At 43.3% G+C, this 25,970-nt stretch overlaps 2 protein-coding genes across 5 annotated transcripts in view; one reads left to right on the forward strand and one right to left on the reverse strand.

Moving 5' to 3' along the window:
• LOC106573092 (periphilin-1) overlaps positions 1-22,929 on the forward strand; it is a 42,327-nt gene extending 19,398 nt beyond the window's left edge. For all 3 annotated transcript variants that reach the window (XM_014147786.2, XM_014147789.2, XM_014147788.2), the window contains 5 exons: positions 268-479; positions 792-830; positions 4,181-4,254; positions 5,232-5,375; positions 21,659-22,929. In XM_014147786.2, the coding sequence (XP_014003261.1) occupies positions 268-479; positions 792-830; positions 4,181-4,254; positions 5,232-5,375; positions 21,659-21,850 (661 nt within the window). In that variant the 3' untranslated portion in view covers positions 21,851-22,929. The remainder of the gene's footprint in view (positions 1-267; positions 480-791; positions 831-4,180; positions 4,255-5,231; positions 5,376-21,658) is intronic.
• A 112-nt stretch (positions 22,930-23,041) lies between these two features.
• LOC106573091 (prickle-like protein 1) overlaps positions 23,042-25,970 on the reverse strand; it is a 47,500-nt gene continuing 44,571 nt past the window's right edge. For both annotated transcript variants that reach the window (XM_014147784.2, XM_014147785.2), the window contains exons 7-8: positions 24,951-25,868; positions 23,042-24,759 (exon numbers count right to left, since the gene is read on the reverse strand). In XM_014147784.2, the coding sequence (XP_014003259.1) occupies positions 23,813-24,759; positions 24,951-25,868 (1,865 nt within the window). In that variant the 3' untranslated portion in view covers positions 23,042-23,812. The remainder of the gene's footprint in view (positions 24,760-24,950; positions 25,869-25,970) is intronic.

Consider the following 25,970-nt stretch of genomic DNA (forward strand, 5'->3'; position numbering starts at 1 on the left):
GACCAAGTGCCAAGCACCAATGGACTGACCCGGTGACTTCAGTTGTTGTATACTGTTTTTCAAGATCCAAGGCACTACTTATTTTGTTCTAAGTCCAGCAACTTCATTTTTTCATATCAAGTGGTTTTCTTCTTTCACTCTACACTTAGAGGTAATTAGAATCCAGGCGCTCATCATGTGTAGAGCCGTGGCTTTAGTTCTGTCATTGAGTGGACCTGAATGAATGGGCCCTTGAATCCCCTTCTCTCGCTCTCTCTGTTTTCTCAGGGAGAACCCTGAGGGTATCAGGCGGAGGGTCCTGGGCCCCTACCCTGCAAGTCCTGCCGGGGGCACCTACACTAGATTACGGGACCGCTCTCCCATTAGAAGGGATACTCCACCAATAACAGGCTCCATTCTCATGCGCTCCGGGTCCAACACCAGCAGAAGGAGCTACTCCCCAGACAGGGACCAGAAGGGCATCCCCTACCATCAGAAGAGTAATTTTGCAACCCAAATGGCACCATATTCCCTATATAGTGCACTTATTTTGACCAGGTCACATAGGGAAGCATCCTAAGTTTCTTTTGGTTTCTCTACTGAGGCATTTAGTTCAGCTGTCAATGATTTAATAATATCACATTTAATCAATCACTTTAGAGTCTGGCTCTGTTCCAGTGTCCATTCTAGCATATCACTTGGAATGAAGCAATGTAAAGGACGTGCATCCACTAGTGTGGATACTGTAACCTTGGTGTTTGTATCTGCTGTCAGTGATTTTGGTGACCTTTTTCTTTCTCGCCCCTCTCCAGGGTATAAAGAAGAGCCTCACAGCCAGGGCAGAGAGCCTGGTAAGTCTACACTTCATATTCCTAAAAGAAAATTGGCACGTTTTGAAGTGATGCTAAAACTAATATGTAGAGGCCCGGCCACTCTGAGAGGAGCATCTGTTTTCAGTGGAGGTGTGTATTAAATGGAGGTGCTGGAACATTTTTAATTACACACACACACACGCAGGTTCTCTAAGGCTGGGAAAAGAATAGCCTTGTTTTGAGGTGATTTGGCTTTTGATTCAAGGTCTAACCTTTGCTTGGCTTGCGCACTGAGCTAGCAGATGTCTTCGAGATCAAACCAGCACTCACTCCCTGTCCCATTACCTTCCCCTTTGAGTGGAGCATGCATACCGTTATGTTGTAGCCTAACTTTCTTTATGAGCTTCAAAAGGATTCAGTCAGGTCTTGCCAGGTCTCCCTTGTCATAGAGGTCTTCTGACCTCAATGGACAGCCTGGGTATGTAAAAAGACACCTATTACCTTTTCTCTGTGTGGATTAACCGGGAATCTGCGTAGGTTAAGTTAGGCCTACCTTCAATTGAAGTGGGAAGATTGAGATTAAGAATATTGGGATAGTATGAGAATAAAGGAAAGTAACAGGGAGTGTCCTTAAATATCCCCATGTCTAATGCAGCCATTTCACACTTTGTTTTTTGACTGAAGAAGTCCTTTCTCATAATCACTGCAGAGGGGTTTTAAAAGCCCTTATTTTCCTCCATTATGCTACTGTGTAAAGAGAGCACAGAGGAAGCCTTCAGTTTAGTGTGAAGAACCCCCCCTCCACCCCTGTATTTGGGCTGCATATTCTATCCCCTTTTGAAGATGCAGTAAAACACGTAGAAAACAGTTGTCCCTCCACCCCTGTCTGGAACACTAATTTGGCTAGGCCAACACATCAAAGTGCACAGAAAGAAACCGTTTGGGAGGGACGATAAGGAATGCACACCACACAGTGTGAGGTGAGAATCCTGTACGATGTCTCTGAGTGAGTACAATGGCTTAGCGAAAGCCTGCTGCCTATAGGTTATGGTTCAGGTTTTTACTTCCCAAATAGTATTTTTCAAGTACCTCTTGAAGAAGACTATTCTACACTATATATACAAAAGTATGTGGACAAATTAGTGGATTCAGCTATTTCAGCCACACCCGTTGCTGACAGGTGTATAAAATCGAGCACACAGCCATGCAATCTCCAAAGACGGACATTGGCAGTGGAATGGCCTTTCTGAAGAGCTCAGTGACTGTCAATGTGGCACCGTCATAGGATGCCACCTTTCCAACAAGTCAGTTCGGCAAACTTATGCCCTGCTTGAGCTGCCCTGGTCAACTGTAAGTGCTGTTATTGTGAAGTGGAAACGTCTAGGAGCAACAACGGATCAGCCATGAAGTGGTAGGCCACACAAGCTCACAGAACAAGACCGCCAAGTGCTGAAGCATGTAAAAATCAACACTCACTACCAAGTTCCAAACTGCTTCTGGAAGCGACTTCAACACAAGACCCAGCATCACTAATGCTCTTGTGACTGAATGGAAGGAAGTCCTCGCAGCAGTGTTCCAACATCTAGTGGAAAGGGAAAGCCTTTCAAGAAGAGTGGAGGGTGTTATAGCAGCAAAGTGGGGACCAACTCCATATTAATGCCCTTGATTTTGGAATGAGATGTTTGAAGAGCAGATGTCCACAATCTTTTGGTGAAGTATAGTCTAGCTTTCGTGATTAGTAGTGGGGTGGATAAACTGAATATGTTTACGATATTATTTTGGTCAAATATTATATTGATACTTTGACTCAAGTATCGATTTGTAAAATAAAAAATGTTTGTGTATGCTGAACCTGTGCAACACCTCTAGTATCTAACATCCTATAGCTTGTTCTCCATCTTCTTATGAAATAGTGAGCCGACATGTTTTTAGCTCTTTTTTTTTTTTTTACTTCCATTACTGATTTTAAAACTAATTTTCTCTCACGTTCTCTTGTCTCTCTGCAGCAGACATACTATATAGTAAGCAATATATTTGGAACATCAAATCGCAATGAAATTGCAGTCTCGAATTGCAATACATATAGAATCGTGAGTATCATGATAATACCGTATTGTGACGTGCCTGGCAATTCCCGGCCCTAATGATTAGACTATACAATATATCCTAACTTTTCTTTGTTTTGGATTGATAACACACAAAAAACAATTAGCCAATTTAAGCTGGCAGAAATACCCTGCTCTAATACATTGACTGTTGATATGGATTAGTCTTCTTATCCGCAGTCTTGCAGGGTTCTGTTTCTGACTTTCATTCATTCATTACCCGTTAGTGAGGTTTGATGTTTAATCTGCTTAGATTCCTTTGCTGCTGTTTAACTAATGTCATTACGTTTCTCTTTGATGGAACACACACAATCTTCTGGATGCTCCTCTTCTGGATTTGCAATTCATGAGCATCTGTCACTAATCATTTAAGTTAAACAGCAGCCTAGTTTCTTCTCCACAGATTCAGTGTGTCTGGCGAGTGAGTGTCATTCCAAGTTACCAGGTTTTCCTCAAAATGCAAAGGCCTGGTCTGTCATAGACAGAGAGTTCTATGTCTGTGCTACTCTGTTCTTTTAACACGGCAAATATCAATTTTATTATAAATTCAGCCTACAAACATTTTTGCCTAAGTAAACATCTCTCATTCAAAGAATCATCTGTTAATAGTATCATAGGAAATCCAGCACTCAATCAATTTCAAATTTTGCTGCATTTTGAACCAACAAACAACTTTTTCATGGGTTACTTGGAATTGTTTTCATAAAACTTCCTGGAAGAAGTGTGTTTTTAATTTCACCTTGGCTCAGTCTCATCGCCATGGGAATAAAAACAAACATTTCCACCCAGCCATATTTGTTTTTTTATAGACATATTGGAGCCGGCGGAGCACAATATTTCAATTTAGTCACAGCTGAACTTGTCGACCGCTATTGTGCAAGCTATTCCAACAAGTTCGTAAAATTAACAGCGATTTGTCTGGGCTCTGCTTGTCGTCAGTCCCGTAGCAACTTGTCCTATCCATTGTTCACTGTACGAGTGCAATGAGTGATTGCACGGTGGATGACTATATAGAATAAGTGGTGGTAGTTCCCCAGTGTGTTTTTTAATACTGAGAGGATTTAAATGGAATTGTACTGCGCCTGGTGGCCCTGATTTTTATTTTGAGTGCCCTCCTTTTTCTTAAATGTTTCCTTTTTTGTTTTACAATGCTTCTTAGTTTACTGTGTATGCATGAGTTGTGAGGGTTTCTGTTTGACTGTTTTCTATATTTTTCGTCTCCTTTTTCTTTCTCCTTCTGTCCCCCTGTCTCTTTCTTCATTCCTCTTCTCCTTCACTCCACAGATAAGCCCAGGTTGCTAGGCCACACAAAGAGTGCCTCCCTAGACGGTTCTCCACACAGCGCTGTCTCAATCAAGGTACGACTGCGTAACTGTCAGACGTAGCTCACTGCTCCTGATTCGGCTCAGCCTCTCAGTTGATAGGATCATTCATTCATTAGGCCTATATTAAAACGATAGGCTACCTGTCATAGTAGTAGCATACCCTTTTACTAGTGTTATACTAGTCCTAAAAGGTAGAAGAATCTCTTAAGACCTGCACAACTGTTTTACGTCACTTGGTTGGATTATGGAATTCCATGAGACTCAATACATAGTTGAAGTCCGATTCGTTACTATACAGGCTATTTTTCTTTTGTGTCATCGTTTCAACATTGACCATCACATTTCACATGCCTTCCTATGGATACATAATTTATCAACACAATTCATTGCCCTGTCATGGTGTATGGAATCTGTTGCAAATCCCTGTTCATGTCATTCATTCTAGAACCCACATCGCAGAGGAACAGTTGATGTACCTTAAGTGGCCTGTCTCTTTTTGTGGTCTGATGAGGTCACGATAGATGAAGACTGCGTTCACCATGCATGACCCATTTCCTTGCCATGGATGAAAGCTTTCTGGATTCTGTAAACTAAAAGTAATGGGCGTTTCAAAAGTTGTTTGTTTTCAATGCTAACGCGGTCACAAAAGGCCTCCTCTTGTTCAAATTGACACTCGGAGATGTTATGTTTTGTGTCTCATTTCCCTTTTAACACTAAATGATGCAGTATGATGCGCTGACGTCGGTGGGCGTGGGCCTTCATCTTCAGCTGTCGACGGTCTTTGATCAAAGATGTTGAAGGAAAAACATTCTAGATCACTGTTGAGATGCTGCATGCATATTAAAGCGTTTTGATGTGCTGAAAAACAAAATGACAGCAACAACCTCGTTGACTCTAATCAGTGTTGCCCTCACATGCTTTGAATTTGAAACCTGAATCAGTTAAGCCATTTGAACTGCTGTGTCCTGCCTGGCACTCTAACCCATTAGCTTTAACCTTTACCCTCCCAGGAGGAACTTGACCCCACCCCAGCCCTGCTAGCGGAGCCGGAGAACACAGTGCCGGCCAAGGATGAGACCGACCAGACACAGAAGGCCAACTTCAAGACACGGCGCTCTCAAGCCATCGCAGCTAAAGCCCTGGAAATTGAGAAGGTAATAAGAGGTCCCACTATCCAACAACACTCAACTGCTAGCTAGTCATTCTCTGCTGGCTGTGTGGTAGAGTCCTGCATCGGGTTGGATACCAACGCTTCCCAGCGGTTGACCGGCAAAAAAATCACCTGGTTTGGAAGGATTTTTGTGTCATTGTGGACAAGGACAAAAAGCCGGTAGATGGATATACAGCCAGTAAAAAGTGCAAGCAGGTATTTGTTTACGATAGGTAAATTCAGTTTAATATTAGTTAATTGTTAGGTTAATTCAGGCTTTCGTTCATTTAGACCATATGCAGGCCATATGTCTAAAAACGGTACGCTGGTAAAGGTTTGACTAGCCTTTTTATCCAAATGTTGAATAGACATGTAGACAAATTAATTCATGCAGAAAGGGGAATAATAGCCTACTACTCTGGAATCATAAAAACAATTAATGAAATTTGTTATTTGGCGGGTCACTGATCGGCTCTCGGAACAATTCTATGCAGGTGGGTCAGGTTGCGTAGAAAAATCTGTCCTGATTTAGGGATGCTAACTGTTAATCGGTTAGCTGCTGAAAATACATTTGACCGGTCATCCTTATCAGTCTATAGGATCATTTGCATAATTTTGTGGAATTCAATTGGCACGTTTGTATTTTCGTTACAGGCCATGCATCTAATTTATCACACACACCACACACACACACACACACACACACACACAGCATACAGAGCCTAGTTTGAGGAGTGGAATAGCCTACCACCTGTCAGACAGTGTGAGAGTAGCTCCTCAAAGTCTGTTGGCTACTGGAGTGAAACCTGCTTTTGCATGCTCAGTCATTGCGCAACAAATAACAATTCTGAATGCAATCGCGTGTTAACTTTGGTGGCCACGATTTTAAAAGGAGCTATTTTTATTTCTCAATTTCAACTCGTAATTAAAGCGCGCCTCCCATTCGGGTGTGTAGGCTATAGCCTGCCTAGCATTGACTACCAGCGCGTCACCCACCACTTTGCAATGTGTGCTTGAGGCAGTAGAATTGTTTGAAACCTGAACGATTTACTTTACTTCAAATAATGAGGCATGTCTTACCTTGCTTCAAAGTAGCCTTGCGAAAAATCCATCTGTAGAAACATGGAGGCAATTATTTTATAAAGACTTCCTCATGCCATTTAACCAGCATTTCTCTCCTGTTCTATTGATTTTCATATCAACTTCATTTTGTTGTCCAGAAGCCAAAGCTACAATCCTAGTCATATTAGCAACCTATCATTGCAACAACCATTAGATTTCCCCTCTTTCTACATGTCTAACAGAGATTTTTATCTCTGTCACAACTGTTCGCATTAGGTTAAGAGCGGTGTTTTCCGCAAATTGCATTTTGGCAAATGTTTGAAAATGTTTTATTAGCTGCTTCATCACAGAGGTTGCATGTTCAACAATGGACTATAGCCTTTTGAACTGTTAGACGATAGGCTTGCTATTGTTGCATGTTCCCAGTAAGCTCTTAATGAAAAATGTCTGGTCCGTGTATGCATGCATAGTATCAGAGAGGAAGAGGCAAAGTGAGAGGTTTTTCTTTCGCTAAAATCTGTCCAAAATAAGCCCAATACGTTTCTATGGGCTTGTTTTGGGCCTAAGCTTGTCGCCTGCCTTCCCGCCTAGAGCCGACTTTCATTGTTAGCGCGGAAACATAAGCATCGCGTCATTATATACAGATCTCAAATAGTACTTTTCTGTTGGTCACGTCATTTTACTATTTTGAAAAAATGTAACCGTTTGTTGACCGGCAGCAAAATTTAGTCGGCAGCAAAATGTACAAATTTGCAGCCCAAGTCCTGATGTCGGATATAAGGTGGGGCTTGGAATTGATGTGGCCGGCGTGGGACGGGTGTGACTCCAAAGAACTGACCCGTGCAAGAATGCTATCTCTAGTCCGACTCCTAGGCCTGAACCTTTCCCTCCATCTGGATTAGTGGCTCTCTGAAGCCCTATTGCCTGCATATGGTGGCTTGGGAAATGTCATTTTGATTTGGGGGAGAGAGAGAGAGCACAGGGAGGGAGGATGAGTTGGCAGGAAGGACTTAAGCGTCTCAGGTTGTGATGCTCAGGTTGTGATGCTCTACACAGGGCCTGCTATTTGAGTCTGCCTGCCCTGCCCAGCCCTTCCCTACATACACACACATGCACACACACACACACACACACACACACACACACACACACACTGCACTACACTACCACTTATCTGTTCCCGTTAAACCAGGGCAGGAATTGCCCTGCAGGGTTCTGGCGGGCCACCCACAGTGTGGGTACTTCTTTTGGCATTACAAACATGCTTACGCACACATAGCACACATGCTTACCCTGCCATTTCCTAACCAGGTTACAGCAGCAGTTGTGTGGAGAGGCACTGGCTTGTAACATCTATATTGACCTTAGCCAAATGCAGTCTGATCCCCATCCCTGTACAGTGGAGGACCAAGCCAAACTCACCAGACCAAATGGAAACCAAGATGCATGGGGATGGAGCTGGGTTTGCATGGGGATGTGGCCGGGGTACAGGGCTGGGGATGGGAATAGAGATGTGGCTAACACTAGGGATGTGGTTGGGGCAGAAAGTCTGCAGCTGGGCATGGGGATAGTGTTTGGGATAGAGCTGGCGCTGGGTGGCTGGTGCTTTGACTGAGGATGGAGCTGGGCGCTGGCACGAGGTTCATACCTCCATTGAGGCTGATTTAGTTTGATGGCTCCTGTCCATAGCTGTTTATTCAACTCCACATGGCGGGACGAGACTGTCCTTTACCACCCTTGCGCCATGAGCACTCACTCCTGTATCTGATACTGATCTTCAGAGGAGGCTGTTTTTGAATGAGCACGTTTGCAGTAACGCTGAAGGATGAGGACTAGAAATATACACAACTCTCCATATGATTTGGATACTCAGTGGGGTCAGTCGTGTCGGGAGATGTTTATGTCTGGTTCATGTTCTAAAAATATCTCACTGTAGAGCTACCGTACCTACGTAATATGCGGCCGATTACGGGCTAGGAAAGCAAATGAGAATGCCAAGACATTTATTAATGCTATGTTCCAGTAACTTCCTCTTGAAAGGCTCCTGTGTTACATTAGAGGAATTACTCTTGAAAACGACAATCAAATTCAGCAGAAAACAAGCTAGCAGCAACCCTTGAACTTGTAAGCCTGTATCCCATCTTCTCCAATTTGGTTGATGGTACTACACTGTAAAGCATTAGCCTACATGTTTTCCTCCGATTTTTGGAGGATGGATGTACGACTATTTACATTTTGGTTAGAAACCTAGATTAAGTATCAGAGAAACTATTTAATGTAATGGGAGTATTGAGAAGTTGCTGGCAGTGAAGTTCAGTGTAAACTAAACTTATCCATTTTTTCCCTTTTAGTCCATCAGATGAAGTCTGCTTCCCAAATGGCACCTTATTCCCTTTACAGTGCCCTACTTTTGACCAGAGTAGTACACTATAAAGGGAATAGTGTGCCATTTGGAACGTAGACTAAGCGGTCCAGTCCGGTCTGCATCCAGTCCAGGCTGAGTGATTAAATGGCTGTTTTAATGATATCCTCTGTGTACCAGGCCCTCCAGTCATTACATCCACTCATTACTCCACTTCCCTTATTAACTCAGGACCCCTGCCTCTCTGCCTACATCAGGGCTCATTTGAGCAGAGCTCCAGTATAGAATCACAGCTTTGTATGTATAATCTCCTAAAGACGAAACCCCCAACTCTGTATCTGTTACGCTTACACGCAAGCGAACACACACACACCCACTGTACCCCTCTAATTCAGACCTCCATGTCCGCTCCAAACGCCCCCTCATCCCTTCTTCCCTTTTCTCAGCCATGGCTTCTTAACCCGTCCTGTGTGGCCCTACCTCTCTCCAGTATCAGGTCTGGAGATCAGTCCCTGGCTCCCTCCGTTGGGAGATGGGGAGGGAACCCAGGAAAAAAACACACACACACACAGAGCAGGTTCAGGTCAAGCCACCCTTCCTGTTTGGTTAAGTAACCAGGGACCGGTTCTGTCTGAGAGTTCACAGTACAGTTTGAGGAAACACTACTCCCTAAATACTCTCTATTGTTACAAATACAGCGTGACACTTCCTCACACATGCAGTGAAACGCTCACTCCAAGTGTGTGTGCGTCCTTAATAAGAAACAGTATTTTTGAAGCTCCAGTGATGTCGAGGGAAATTATTTCATTTTGAGGCCCTTTTTTCACCCATTCCCACTTCTTTCCTCAAAGCTTCAAAGCATGTAGAAGAAGTGAGTGTGTGTGCATCCTTAAGAAACAGTATTTTTGAAGCTCCAGTGATGTCGAGGGAAATTATTTTATTTTGAGGCCCTTTTTTCACCCATTCCCACTTCTTCCTCAAAACTTCAAAGCATGTAGAAGAAGTCTGTGTGTGCGTGCGTATATAGGAAGTACATTTGTAAAAATGTAATCAGTGTCAACACACTGTAGAAAAGTTTAGGGAAGGTTTTCTTTTGAAAGATGGCAAACATAACTCTAAGTGAATGGTGAGTAGGGCTGTTACGGTGACTGTATTACCGCCACACAAGCGGTCACGAGTCATGACCGCAGTCAAATTCCACGTGACCGTTTAGTCACGGTAACTAGGGTTCTCCAAGCTCTGATCCTGGTGATGGTCATTAGTAGCCTACCAAACCCGCTAACTGCCTGCTACTCAGCTCTCTATTGTCCCTTTAATCACTCTGACATCAATGCAAATGTGATGAAAAATCCAATCAAACACTTCATGAGAGTCCATGAATTCATGTTGCACAACATTTCTATATGCTATGCAATAGCGTAAGAAATGTTTTGATGCCCTTTATTAAAAAGAGGATCCCATCAGCTGTCTATAGGCTAGGCCTACTATATTTATTTCTCAACTTTCCTAATATTAAGCACTTTGCTTTGTTTTACAACAGGACTATAGCCTACCTGGCTGGCATGAAAATGCACTATGGAACGTGTCCTCCATTTGCTATTTAAGTGCATAGATGACATGTATTTTTTTCCCCCTGCCACCGTTCTGAGACAGGTGCTTGATAGTGGTCCATTCTAAATCAAAACAAATTTGATATATTATTTAGTGTATGTAAAGTCAAGATTAAATTAAGAATAGTTAGTCTGATGGGTGACATTAGCCTATCACTTGTGAATGTATTATCACTTGTGAATGATGCCCAGAGTGTGCAGTAAGGCAAGAAACAGTGCATGCATTTTTGTTGTGCTACTTTTTCAAATCATAGTTGCACATCACATGTAACCTAGCCCATAGGCCACTAAAGTGGTCAAATAACTTCTTAAAATTAAGTACATTAGTACGCTTTACGGTGTAGAGCCTAACTGACATACATAGGCGGTGTGTGAGCCAAGTTTAGAGAAGATCATTTTCACCATAAAAATGCACCTTTAATTATAAAGTATTACATGCATAATCACATTTGCGGTCACTTTTGAGAACGGTGTTTTACCGCTATTTGATTGCATTTTGGAACATTCACCCGTATAGCCTACAGCTGTATGCGCATTGCTGCGCTTATAATGTTAAGAAATAGCTTAATAGTTTATCAAACCTTTAAGATAAATGTTCTGATCTGTTGCGTCAGCCTCATTGATTTAAAAAAAAATGGCTGTATTAATTTGGTATCTATCGCATCCCATAACTGTCCCAGAGTATGTTTGGAATATTTATTTCTCGCACAGAATAGAATAGGTCAACTTTTTTACTATGGGGGATAGTAGATTGACATAGGCTAGTGCTTTTGCTGTTTGTTAGGCCTGCTCATGTTTGCTGACGAAAAGTAAATGTGGATAGGTCTTCTAACATCTTAAATATTCACCTCGGAATTTGATAAGAAGGACACGTGCAGTTGCGTCCCCGACGTGTCAGTCTTCACTTGTAGCCTACTTCGGTGCTGAGATGCCTGTGAGAACGACCCAATCAAGTGACTGCATTTGTGGCTAATAAGAATTGAGATATCTGAGAGAGCCATGTGAGTGAGAGGTGCGTCGGCACACGGCAATTAGCCTCTTACATCTAGACGTTTCGCTAGCGGAACACCTGTTCCAATATCCAATGATTGGCGTGTCACGAAATACAAATTCCTCAAATCCGAAAACTTCCATTTTTCAAACATCTATTTTACACCATTTTAAAGACAAGACTCTCCTTTATCTAACCACACTGTCCGATTTCAAAAAGGCTTTACAGCGAAAGCAAAACATTAGATTATGTCAGCAGAGTACCCAGACAGAAATAATCAGACACCCATTTTTCAAGCTAGCATATAATGTCACAAAAAACAAAACCACAGCTAAATGCAGCACTAACCTTTGATGATCTTCATCAGATGACACTCCTAGGACATTATGTTATACAATACATGCATGTTTTGTTCAATCAAGTTCATATTTATATCAAAAACCAGCTTTTTACATTAGCATGTGACGTTCAGAACTAGCATTCCCACCGAACACTTCCGGTGAATTTACTAAATTACTCACGATAAACGTTCACAAAAAACATAATTATTTTAAGAGTTATAGATACAGAACTCCTTATGCAATCGCGGTGTCCGATTTTAAAATAGCTTTTCGGTGAAAGCACATTTTGCAATATTCTGAGTAGATAGCTCGCCATCACGGGCTGGCTATTTTGACACCCACCAAGTTTGGTACTCACCAAACGCAGATTTACTATAAGAGAAATTGGATTACCTTTGCTGTTCTTCGTCAGAATGCACTCCCAGGACTTCTACTTCAATAACAAATGTTGGTTTGGTTCCAAATAATCCATAGTTATATCCAAATAGCGGCGTTTTGTTGTGCGTTCAAGACACTATCCGAAGGGTGACGCGCCCGGCGCGTTTCGTGACAAAACATTTCAAAATATTCCATTACCGTACTTCGAACCATGTCAAACGCTGTTTAAAATCAATTTTTATGCGATTTTTCTCGTAAAAAAGCGATAATATTCCGACCGGGAGTCGTTGTTTTCGTTCAAAGACTGGAAATGAAAACATGGAGTTGTCTCGTGCACGCGCGCACCAGTCTCATTGTTCTCAGATCGACCACTTACCAAATGCGCTACTGTTTTTCAGCCATGGCCTGCAAAGTCATCATTCAACGTTCTGGCGCCTTCTGAGAGCCTATGGGAGCGTTAGAAAATGTCACGTTACAGCAGAGATCCCCTGTTTTGGATAGAGATGATCAAGAAGGCCAAGAAATCGTCAGAGGGCGCTTCCTGTTTGGAATCTTCTCAGGTTTTGGCCTGCCAAATGAGTTCTGTTATACTCACAGACACCATTCAAACAGTTTTAGAAACTTTGGAGTGTTTTCTATCCAAAGCTAATAATTATATGCATATTCTAGTTTCTGGGCAGGAGTAATAATCAGATTAAATCGGGTACGTTTTTTATCCGGCCGTGAAAATACTGCCCCCTATCCATAACAAGTTAGCAGCCGGGAGAAGGGAATTATAATTATTATTTTCAGCCCTATATATTTATTTATATATATATATGTGTATTTATTTATTTATTTATTTATTGGTACATTACCGCCCCAAAAGGGGGATGCCGTCGTAAAATTTCAAGTCCCGATGAGACGAAGTGCTAGTCAAATTTTGAATGAGTGACTGATGATGTGTGTGCAGCCTGTACAAGAAATAAAGCAGAGCTCATGCCTTTCTTGTGACTTTTTTTCAAATCCTTATGAGTCGCATCATGCAGCCTTAGAATGTATTAAAATTCCAAACATATAGCCTAATGTTTGTATAACACCTAAAGTTGAATAAATAACTCTAAATTAAGCATACAGGAGGACCTGTTTCTTTGTTAAACACTCAACACAGAATAGCCGCATGTGCGCAGTCACTCGGAAATCGTTTGGAGATGATATCCTTTCTAATTCATTTAGCAATGTTAAATTGTATTCTTCATACTATAAAGGAGTGTCATTGCATTCTAAGCAAATATTGTCTAAATTAACTAGTGTAGCCATCAGCCATATGGCATAGCCAGATCAGGGCCTAACATAAGGACAACTCAAGTTATGGTATTCTGTTCTTCTGAAATGGACTACATTTTCTTCATGTCATATTTCTTTAGACCTGTCTTGAAGCAAGTGGGGACAGCAGACTGGGATAGGGAGAGATGGAATATGTCCGTAAACACTCCAGCCAGCTGGTCTACGCATGCTCTGAGGACGCAGCTAGGGATGCCGTCTGGGCCGGCAGCCTTGCGAGGGTTAACACGTTTAAATGTCTTACCCACGTTGGCCACGGAGAACGAGAGCCCACAGTCCTTGGGAGTGGGCCGCATCGGTGGCACTGTGTTATCCTTAAAGTGGGCAAAGACTGTGTTTAGCTTGTCCGGGAGCAAGACATTGGTGTTCCCGACGTGGCTGGTTTTCCCTTTTGTAATCTATAATTGTCTGTAGACACTGCCACATACGTCTCGTATCTGAGCCGTTGAATTGCGACTCCAGTTTGTCTCTGTACTGACATTTTGCCTGTTTTCCATACGGAGGGAATAACTACACTGTTTGTATTTGACCATGGTCCTAGTCACCTTGCCATGGTTAAATGCGGTGGTTCGCGCTTTGTTTTGTGTGACTGCTGCCATCTATCCACGGTTTCTGGTTTGGGTAGGTTTTAATAGTCACAGTGGGAACAACATCCGCTGTACTCTTCCTGATGAACTCAGTCACCGTATCAGTGTATACGTTGATGTTATTCTCGGAGGCTACCTGGAAATATTTTATTTTTTATTTTATTTTTACCTTTATTTATACAGGTTTTTCTCATTGAGAGAACATCTCTTTTCCAAGAGAGACCTGGTCCAATAGCAACATATCCCAGTCCCCGTGATCAAAACAATCTTGAAGCATGGATTCCGATTGGTCAGGCCAGTGTTGAATAGACCTTAGTATAGGTACTTCCTGTCTGAGATTCTACTTATAGAAAGGATGAGTAAAATGGTTCTACAGTCAATTTGTTGATAGAACTTTGGTAGCGTTTTCCTTAAATTTGCTTTGTTAAAATCCCTGAACAACAATAAAAGCTGTCTCCAGGATATGTGGTTTCCAGTTTGCACAATGTCCAGTGTGGTATTGGTTTGAGGGGGAATATAGATGGCTGTGACTATAACCAAAGATAATTCTCTTGGGAGGTAATAAAGTCAGGATTGGATTGTGAGGTATTCTAGGTCGGGTGAACAAAATTACTTGAGTTTCTGTACATTACCACAATCACACCATTTTTTTTTTAAATTATCAAAAAATCACCTTTATTTAACCAGGTAGGCCAGTTGAGAATATGTTCTCATTTACAACTGCAACCTGGCCAAGATAAAGCAAAGCAGTACAACAAAACAACAGTTACACATAAACAAATAACAATATGGGAATGAGGTAGTCGGGTGTGCTGTTTACAGAAAGGCTGTGTGCAGGTACAGTGATCGGTAAGCTGCTCTGACAGCTGATGCTTAAAGTTAGAGAGGGAGATAAAAGATTCCACCTTCAGTGATTTTTGCAATTCGTTCCAGTCATTGTCAGCAGAGAGCTGGAAGGAAAGGCGGCCAAAGTAGGTGTGGCTTTGGGGATGACAAGTGAAATATACCTGCTGGAGCGCATGCTACAGGTGGGTGTTGCTATAGTGACCAGTGAGCTGAGATAAGGCGGAGCTTTACTTAGCAAAGACTTATAGATGACCTGAAGCGACGAATATGTAGTGAGGGCCAGCCAATGAGAGCATACAGGTCGCAAGTGGTGGGTAGTATATGGGGCTTTGGTGACAAAACGGATGGCACTGTGATAGACTACAACACTCTACTCAGCAAACTGGATGGAGGCTATTTTGTAAATGACATCGCCGAAGTCAAGGATCCTTAGGATAGTCAGTTTTATAAGGGTATGTTTGGCAGCATGAGTGAAGGAGGCTTTGTTGCGAAATAGGAAGCCGATTCTACATTTCATTTTGGATTGGAGATGCTTAATGTGAGTCTGGAAGGAGAGTTTACAGTCTAACCAGACACCTAGGTATTTGTAGTTGTCCACATATTCTAAGTCAGAACCGTCCAGAGTAGTGATGCTAGTCGGGCGGGCGGGTGCGGGCAGCAATCTGTTGAAGAGCATGCATTTAGTTTTACTAGCATTTAAAAGCAGTTGGAGGCCACGGAAGGAGTGTTGTATGGCGTTGAAGCTTGTTTGGAAGTTTGTTAAGTGTCCAAAGAAGGGCCAGATGTATACAGAATGGTGCCGTCTGCATAAAGGTTGATCAGAGTCACTAGCAGCAAGAGCGACATCATTGATATATACAGAGAAAAGAGTCGGCCCGAGAATTGAACCCTGTGGCACCCCCATAGACTGCCAGAGGTCCGGACAACAGGCCCTCCGATTTGGCACACTGAACTCTATCTGAGAAGTAGTTGGTGAACCAGGCGAGGCAGTCATTTGAGAAGCCAAGGCTATTGAGTCTGCCGATAAGAATGCGGTGATTGACAGAGTCGCAAGCCTTGGCCAGGTTGATGAAGACAGCAGCACAGTACTGTCTTTTATCGATGGCAAGTTGCTGCAGGGGGTGCTGAGCTGTTGGCCGGGGTAGGGGTAGCCAGGTGGAAAGCATGGCCAGCCGTAGAAAAATGCTTATTGAAATGATCCATTATCGTAGATTTATTGGTGGTGACAGTGTTACCTAGCCTCAGTGCAGTGGGTAGCTGGGAGGAGGTGCTTCTATTCTCCATGGACCTTAGTGTCCCAAAACTTTTTGGAATTAGTGCTACAGGATGCAAATTTCTGTTAGGAAAGCTACAGTTAGCTTTTCAAACTGACTGAGTATATTGGTTCCTGACTTCCCTGAAAAGTTGCATATCGCGGGGGCGATTTGGTTGTACCTGGTAGGGTCCTTGATCATCTGTGTGAGATTGAGGGCATCTATCTTAGATTGCAGGACGGCTGGGGTGTTAACCTCTCTGGGGTATGTGGGACGCTAGCGTCCCACCTGCGGGACACACTCGCCAACAGCCAGTGAAATAGCAGGGCGCCAAATTCAAAACAACAAAAATTTCATAATTCAAATTTCTCAAACATACAACTATTATTTCCCATTTTAAAGATACACTTCTCGTTAATCCAACCACAGTGTCCGATTTCAAAAAGTCTTTACGGCGAAAGCATAACATTAGATTATGTTAGGACAGTGCCTGGACAAGATAAACCACACAGCCATTTTCCAAGCAAGTAGAGGGGTCACAAAAACCAGAAATACAGCTAAAATGAATCACTAACCTTTGATGATCTTCATCAGATGGCACTCATAGGACTTCATGTTACACAATACATGTATGTTTTGCTCGATAAAGTTAATATTTATATCCAAAAACCCCATTTTACATTGGCGTGTAATGTTCAGAAATGTTTTGCCTCCCAAAACTTCTGGTGAATGAGCACATCAATTTACAGAAATACTCATCATAAACGTTGATAAAATATACAACTGTTATTCAAAGAATTATAGATGCGCTTCTCCTTAATGCAACCGCTGTGTCAGATTTAAAAAAAAGCTTTATGGCGAAAGCAAACTTTGCAATAATCTGAGTACAGCACTCAGACATCAAAACAAGCCATACAGATACCCGCCATTTTGGAGTTAACAGAAGTCACAAATAACATTATAAATATTCACTTACCTTTGATCTTCATCGGAATGCACTCCCAGGAATCCCAGTTCCAGAATAAATGTTTGTTTTGTTCGATGAAGTTCATCTTTATGTCCAAATACCTCCATTTTGTTTGCGCGTTCAGTCGAGTAATCCAAATGCACTGTTCTCGCGCAGTAAGTTCAGACAAAGTCCAAAAAGTTATATTACAGTTCGTAGAAACGTGTCAAACGATGTATAGAATCAATCTTTAGGATGCTTTTATCATAACTATTCCAACCGGACGATTCCTTTGTCTTTAGAAATGAAAAGGAACACACCTAATTCTCAAGGGGGTGCGTGCGCGCGATTGAGCTCATGTCATTTTCTCAGTCATCTGACTCCATATGCTCTTATTCTCTCCCCATTCACAGTAGAAGCATGAAACAACGTTCTAAAGACTGTTGACATCTAGTGGAAGCCTTAGGAAGTGCAAAATGAACCCTAAGTCACTGTGTGTTAGATAGGCAATGACTTGAAAAGACTACAAGCATCAGATTTCCCACTTCCTGGTTGGATTTCTTTCTCAGGTTTTTGCCTGCCATATGAGTTCTGTTATACTCACAGACATCATTCAAACAGTTTTAGAAACTTCAGAGAGTTAAAATCCAAACTAATAATATGCATATCCTACCTTCTGGGCCTGAGTAGCAGGCAGTTGACTACAGGCACGCTTTTCATCCGGACGCCAAAATACTGCCCCCTACCCAAGAGAGGTTAAACAAAGAAAGCTTTCAATATTAGGAAGGTGTTCCTAATGCTTTGTACATTGCGCATATTCCATGTTTTGGTAAAACTCTTCCAAATGAAGTAGAAACGATTTATCCCGCTTTGACTTGTAGGCGAAAGTTGTTTAAAGAGGAACTTGACCCTGGGCTTACATGGCCACACAAGTGTATTCCTGGTCTCTCACTTCTGTGGTAATTGCCTGTCCAACACTGTCATTATGTGGCCCAGTGGCTACGGTTGACATGATGGGCTACAGACATTAAAGCATCGGTCTCTCAGGCCAACATATGCCACATTTTGTCCGTTTTTTGTTGGTACTTTGTGCGCAGGTTTTACTCGACAATCGTGTCGAATTTTCTCTCTAGAATTGAACCCGGTTATTTGTTCTAGAATCTTGTCTACATCAGCAAACACCTCTGCAGGTCATAGCAGTTCGACTCCAGTTCGAAGAGCAGTCTAGAGGGAGGAGAATGTGGGTTAGAGATGCGGGAATGAGCAGATAGCAGTGTCTGTGTTAACTACCTCAACATGCTGCAGCTAGTTGAGCTGAGCTGGGGGTATTTTCAGGGTGGAGGAGAGACTCAGACAGAGAGAGAATGATGATAGAGGGAGAGAGAAGACTGGAGACCTTGAGACGTTTGTAGTCATTGATTCTTTTTTCATTTAGTTAATTGGCAGGTAGAGCAGAGAAGAGAGACCCCCTCATTTAGTCTCTGGAGAGTATGGTGGAGTGTATATCATTTCACCTAACTGTCTTCATCTAGTTTGCCCCACTTTGCGCTCCCCTACCCTAAAGAATCCCTCTGGTGGTAGTTGTGCTTGGTGACAGTTCATGAACAGGAATCTTCAGTAGCATATGGCTCAAGATGTGCTTAAACCACAATGTAGGCCAAATGGTCAGTTAACGAGTAGCATGACTTCTGTGCTTTTGTAGTTACTCTATCTGGAATTTGCTTGTTGTTATGCGTTCTATTGTGTAGAACAATGTTATACAACAGAGGGTTTTTTCCCATGCATCTAGCTTGGTTTATTGTCATATACCGTAAATTCCGGACTATAAGCCGCAACTTTTTTCCCACGCTTTGAACCCCGCGGCTTAAACAATGACGCGGCTAATATATGGATTTTTCCCGCTTTCAATTTATTTTATTTTTTTTAACACATTCTGTGACGTGCTCAGTTTTTTGGCGGCATGAAGCTTTCATTAGACCAATGAAATTGCCGAACGGGTTAAGGTCAAACAACTTTTTTGTTTACTGTTTAGATTAAATCAAGCGCTCTCAAACTTCCCATCATTCTGATTACGGTAGTCATTTTGTCACCCTCATCATGGCAAAGACACGGAGAAATGCATATGATGCAACTTTCAAGTTGAAGGCGATTGATCTGGCTGTTGGAAAAGGAAATAGAGCTGCTGCACGGGAGCTTGGTCTTAATGAGTCGATGATAAGACGTTGGAAACAGCAGCGTGAGGAATTGACTCAGTGCAAAAAGACAACTGAAGCTTACTGCTAATTTGTTATTTTTTGTTACAAGCCGTGTTTCGTTAAAGCCTATTTATTTTTGTTACAAGCCGTGTTTCATTAAAGCCTGTGTAAAGTTCATTTGTTTCAATGTACCGGTAGGCACCTGCGGCTTATAGACATGTGCGGCTTATTTATGTTCAAAAGAAAAAATTCAGTGGGTGCGGCTTATATTCAGGTGCGCTTAATAGTCTGGAAATTACGGTACTTATTGTTTCAGGGTTCTATTATTCCCCTGACCTTTGAAAGTACTGTATGGCGTTGCTTGGCCCACCCAGCTGAAGTCTCTGTGTCAGAGTTTGGCCTTCTGAGAACCATGTGGTTGTTTGCTACTGACCATGGGGCAGTTCATGTTTCATCCAGGATGCAGTATGACAGGCTCTGTCCTGTGCTGAACCTGTGAGTTACAGCATCTTAAACATCACATCCTCCTCTTTATCTGTACCGCATTGTCAGTCTCGCCTCCCACACACACACACACACACACACTTTTTTGCTCCTAGCTGAAAGCGTCCTGCAACAAGGCCTGTTTTTATTTATTTTTTTGTATGGTCAAGTCCATCTGTCCTTAGACCACTCAACAACTCCTCTTTATGCCGCAAACGCACTAATATATTTAGTCTGCACAGTCAGAAGATAACAAATCTGCTTAAGCTGTTCTAAAGTAGAAAAAAAGACTACTGAAGCCCAGATTCCCAAAATGGCTACAGGGTCTTAACATGACACACTTTTACCTCTTAAGGAAGCTTCCTGGGACTTCTTGATTAGATCACTACTGTAAAGAAATGGGTCACAAGAATCTCTTGCTGTTTTGTGAAATTGATGTGGAGAATGGCACTGTCTGATGACAAAGTAATTGAAGTCTGTTATTCCTATAATGAAACAGCTTTTACCACTGGAAAAAAAAGTTTGCCACAGACTAAAAATAGTTGGAGACTATTGCAGCTCAAAGTATTTTGTAGTCACTATCTCCATAATGTTTAATGAAGCTAGCATACAGTTATTGTGATTATTTTAGAGGGACTAAATCGCCAAGACTTGAATTCAAAGCACATTACACACACGGTACAAAGCGTTTATTGGTGGTAAAAGGAACCGTAAAGCTCAACTTAGCACCAGCCAGCTCTAGTGAACTTTCATCAAGCGTTTTTGCTATGCTGTGAAGACTGGTGAGGACTGTGGAAACTTGGCAGGATTAGATTAGCTGAACCCTTGAGTGCCCTGTGCCCTCTTTGGAAGAGCACTCCATAGGGCACTTTCATAGTGCACTTCAGAGGAGATTTGTTAGAATCCATTGAACCCTACAGCTGAACCCTTGTCCCAGACTTCCCCCTGCTCCCTGTGCCCTCCCTTTAGTAAGGGCACTTTATAGGGCACTTCAGAGAAAGATTGGCAGTGTTCGTTCAACCCTGGAGCTGAACCCTTGTCCCAGGCTGCTCCCTTTCTAAGGGCACTTCATAAGGCACTTTGGTGTGAAAGCCAGGGCCAGACCTACTGAGTGCTGACCTCCAGGAAGGATCAAATAAGGGTATATACACACGCGCGCGCGTGCGCACACACACACACACACACACACACACACACACACACACACACACACACACACACACACACAGTGGGTCTGTTCACGTCAACCCCAGGTGTTAAAGACCTAGTGCCCAATGGGCGAGCACCTGGCTGGGACCCCAGCCCTGCTTTAAGAGGTTAACAGCCCTTTCTAGTGTGGTAGTAAAACCAGAGCTGCCTCCTGGACCTGAGGGCCTGTTTTGTTACCATGTGGTGTGAAAGAACTGAGCAGCTAACGCTAACAGACTGTTAATATAACACCTTCACTCCCTTCTGTTCCAATGGATGGTTGGACACACACAGGCTCGCTCGCACACCTGTTTTGTTGAATACACCTACTTGCCAGAAATGTGGGTTCATGAAGTTCACAGTGAAGTGTTGGAGCAAGGACTAAGTCTGAACCCATAACTGTGTTAGAGCTATTAAATACACTTTGAAGCAAAGGTGTCACTGCACAACTTCGTGTTCAATTCTATTTGTGTATGACGCTGGCTTCTCCTGCTTCGAATAGTGCATGTGTTGATTTGTTTTATTCATAGTTCAATGTGTTTATCATTTATTGTTGTCTGTCTTTGTACTTCTTATTGTCGATTCTGTGGTGGTGATCAATCAATTTCCTTTCTTGATATTAATGGAGTTATTTTACTAATACTATGTTTCAGAACAGTGTTCACTTCATGGTTTGAACACATTTCTAATGTAATGACTTGTTGCCGTGTGTGTATCTATAGCTATACAAGCAGGACTGCGAGACGTTTGGCACGGTTGTCAAGATGCTGGTGGTCAAGGAGCCCAGTCTGGAGAAGCTGCTCCAGAACCCTCTGAAGGACAACCTGATTGAGATCAGGGAGCTTTGCCTTGACGACCTCCGACACTTTATCATAGAGCTGGACCAGGTCATGAAGCCAGAACCGTCAGCATGAGGGGGAACCACAAAGCCCTTATTACGTGCAGGTACTGATGGACCAGAGGTGGAGTTTGTGTGGTGGCATAGAAGACTGTGAGGAGGCAACCTAGTGTGGCATCCTCTCCACACTGTGATTAAGAAGAAATTACATTCATATTATTATTTTTTGCCCTTTTTTTCTCCCCAATTTTGTGATATTCAATTGATAGTTAGTCTTGTCGCCATGGCTGCAACTCCCGTACGGACTTGGGAGAGGCAAAGGTCGAGAGCCATGCATCCTCTGAAACATGACCCTGCCAAGATATTCAAGTACATTTTCAAGAAAAAACACTAACAATTGTTCACTAAAATATTTTATTATTGGAAACATGCTTATTTGAGAATAAATATTTTCTAGAATTTGAGGTCACTTTAGGGAGTTAATATTTTAAAGAATGTTTTTTTCCCCCATGCTGTTTATATAGATTTCAGGTGTCGTTCCTTTAAACCTAATGTCCAGCTGTAATTTCTTCACTCCTTAGTTAGACACATTGCAGAACTCCAATTCTGACCAACTGTTAAACAACCAAATCACACAGATAAAAAAAAAAAAGTACATTATGTGTATGTATACACAGAAGGAATGGAAAGAATACGCTTTTTGGACTTCAGTCATCAACATTTATCAGTGTACCGTAATGAAGAGTTTTGTGGTTTCAATACCGTTTAGTTCTCTCCAGAAAACTTGTCCGAAAACAAATGTTTTGCATATCTTTTTTGGTGTTTACTGTCATACAGTCCCAGTCAAAAGTTTGGACACCTACTCATTCAAGGGTTTCTTTATTTTTACTACTTTCTACATTGTAGAATAATAGTGAAGACAAACTATGGAATCATGTAGTAACCAAGGAAGTGTTAAACAGATTCTTTAAAGTAGCCACCCTTTGCATTGACAGTTTTGCACACTCTTGGCATTCTCTCAACCAGCTTCACCTGGAATGCTTTTCCAACAGTCTTGAAGGAGTTCCCTCGGTCATTGTCATGTTGAAAAACAACTGGTACTGTATATGTTCTTTGTTACTTTTTCTATTAGGTAATAAAAGTTATTTAACAAACTTTCCGGAGTTTCTGTTCCTCTACACTATATTCATTCTTCATACACATACTCGTTCTGTACAAACTTTTGGGGGACATTGCTCTCCTTTTGGAATAAAAAAAAAACCTGACATGTTATAATATATTTTTTTATTACAATTATCATCAATCTTAGCCTTTATATTCCAGTTTTTACATTTATACAGATGACTGATCTGTTTACAATATAATATGACCCATAAATAAAATAGTCAACCCAACCAGGCCCTTTATAGTACATATGCTATCCCCACTTGTCAGGGCTGCAAATGCATACTGGTAAGCCTAAATACAAAAGAAGCACATACATGGAATTAGGTGATGTCATCATACTGTATTCTATAATTCCTTTGCTGGCAGAAACTATCATTTTTAAAACCCTGGTTAGCAAAATAGTAGATCCTTTAATAACTGGGGCCCCCGAGTGGTGCAGCGGTCCAAGGCACTGTATCTCAGTGCTAAAGGCGTCACTACAGACCTTGGTTCGATTCCAGGCTGTATCACAACCGGACGTGATTGGGAGTCCCATAGTGCGGTGCACAATTGGCCCAGCGTTTTTAGGGTCTGGTCAGGATAGGCTGTCATTGTAAATGAGAATTTGTTCTTAACTGACTTGCCTACTTTAAATAAAGGTTAAAAAAAAGAATATGCAATCTGTTTAGTCTTTCAATGCCATTCCACTACAAACATGTCTGTTTTTTGTAATCCATCTCGAGAAGACGTAGTACAACCAGTTGGCAAGAGAATTTGGCATTTGTAGCAAGCAGGCAGGCCATTTCCATATTCTGAACAGTGGCAACAAGAGATCTAGAGGGGGGTTGCAATGCAGACAGAGTATAATTTAAAAGGGTACTCCACAAAAAAGTTATGAAATTATACAGTTTTTCCCCTTGTGCCCCTTCTTTTTTTTGGACTTAGTCCGTGGGACTCCCCCGTAAGGTGGTGAGGGCAGGCCTGCCACGTGGCTAGGGCTGGGCAGGTTATCATAGTAGTGTCTGTGTGGCTGGGGGATGGGCTGCCCCAGGAAAAAGCCTTCCTCCTCAGACTCAGACTCTGAGGAGGAAGACGAGCAGGTGGAGCACCAGTCATCCTCGCCCCTGTCCCCACACAGCCCCAGGAACCTCTCCATGGCTGGGCCCTGCTGGAGCCTGTAATCTGAGGTGACTTGGTGGGGATGGGGGTGACCAGGTTGGCCCTGGCCATACCTCTGCTGGTTGGGCAGGAAGGTCTGCTGCTGGGGACCCTTGTGGCCGTGGCTCCTATGGCCTCTATGGTCCTCTCTGAAGTACATGCGGTTGGCCCTCTCCTTGGGCACCAGGTGGAGAGCGTTGTCGGAGCGGGACTTGCGGCTGCGGCGCCTCCTGTGGTGATGGTGGTGGTTGTGATGGCGGCCGGAGCTTGAGCCAAGAAGTTCCGGGTCCTGCTCTTCAAAGTGGTAGGCACGCCGCCGCGTCCGCTCGCTCATGGGGGGCTGGCGCACTGGCAGGTCACCATAGCGACCGTTGTCAATGACGTCTGGGGAGAACTTGACCTGTTGGGGTCGGGACTGGGAGCGAGTCCTCCTCAACTCCGGGACGTGAGGTGGCTTTGGGGGAGAGGGAAGAGGAGCCGCCTCTTCCTCTGGTACATTCTCCTCCACCTGCTCCAGCTCGGATGTAAGGCTCTTCAGGGAATTGGCACTGCGGTGTAACGTGGAGGAATTGAGAGTTCCCATGTTGCTTGTGTTCTCACAGTTCTCTGCCTCAAGCTCCTGGAAGTTTTGCAAGGAGTAGACCAGAGGGCGCTCTTTACTGTCTCCATTTACTGATGTCGCTGGAAGAAGAAGAAAAGGAGAGATAATGAGAATATATGTTTGTATAAGATGTCTACTCACCACAATGCTGTTTCAAATAGCAATCTGCCTTCACAGAACATTGAAAGGTAGTATGCTACACGGATCAAAAGCTGGTTAAGCCTAGTCCTGGACTAAAAGGCTATTCCAATGGAGATGTAACATGTCTTACCGGTGATGTTGGACAGTGCCAGTGAGTCCATCGAGTCCCTGACGCTCTGATCCGTCTGTTTCAGCCCATCTGTGATACACTCCAGAGAGTCATCATACCACTGTTTTTCCTCCCTCTGGAAGCCTTTATCCCCGATGCTACCAGCCCTGTGCTCCATCTCCAGCTCCTGGAGCTTTCTGCTGCTAGCAGGGCCTGGGTGGCTACCGTAGGCTGAATCCCCTAACCCATCCTGGGACTGAGCCCAGTACATATCTGCCTGGTACTTCTTACTGGCCAGGCTTTGGCTGCCTGACACTCCTCCTCCTCCTCCTCTCCCAGCCCTTGAGCCCTGAGGCTCACACTGTTTCATCTTGACCTCTGCCTCAGTCACCCACAGATCTGTTGGGGGTCTGGAGTCGACTGCCTCACCCTGCTGGAAGACACCTTGCTCCCCAAACTTGAGCAGCAGCTGTGTCATGTAGTCCTCGTGCTCGGCCCACTCCTCTTCCTCCCGATCTTCGGGGGCCTCAGTGCCCTCCCTCCCCTTCCAAAATTGCTCCTCGTTGGCTAAACCCAGGTGGGCCAGCTTGTTGGTGAGGGTGTCTGTGTTGCCGGAATCACCGGTGAACCCAGGGAACTTATAGTTGATGGAGGGCGAGAAGAGGAGCGACTGGCGGCACTGGTCAGCCGAGCGGCTGCTCTTGCCCATGCGGACGCTGCGGCGGGATTCGCGGGAGCGTGCAGACTGGAAGGCAGAGTCGGAGGAGTCAGAGGTGTGGACATCCTCTCCCAGACTGCAGGCCTTGGAGCAGTAAATACGGCCCTGCTTGGGCAGGAAGGGACAGCCCAGTAGAGAGCTCTTACACTGGGCACAGCAGAAACAACCCTCGGTGGCGTGCCAGTGGAGACCGTCATACGTCATCTGGGGATTGTCCACCCCTAGTGGAGAGAAATTTGTTTGTGTATTTTGTTAAACACTTTTGTGGTGCGATTCCCTGAATCATTGTCAAGTTCCTCCTAGGTATATGTCATATAACATGT

This window comes from Salmo salar, chromosome ssa16 (genome assembly GCF_905237065.1).
Source record: "Salmo salar chromosome ssa16, Ssal_v3.1, whole genome shotgun sequence".
Taxonomy (NCBI): domain Eukaryota; kingdom Metazoa; phylum Chordata; class Actinopteri; order Salmoniformes; family Salmonidae; genus Salmo; species Salmo salar.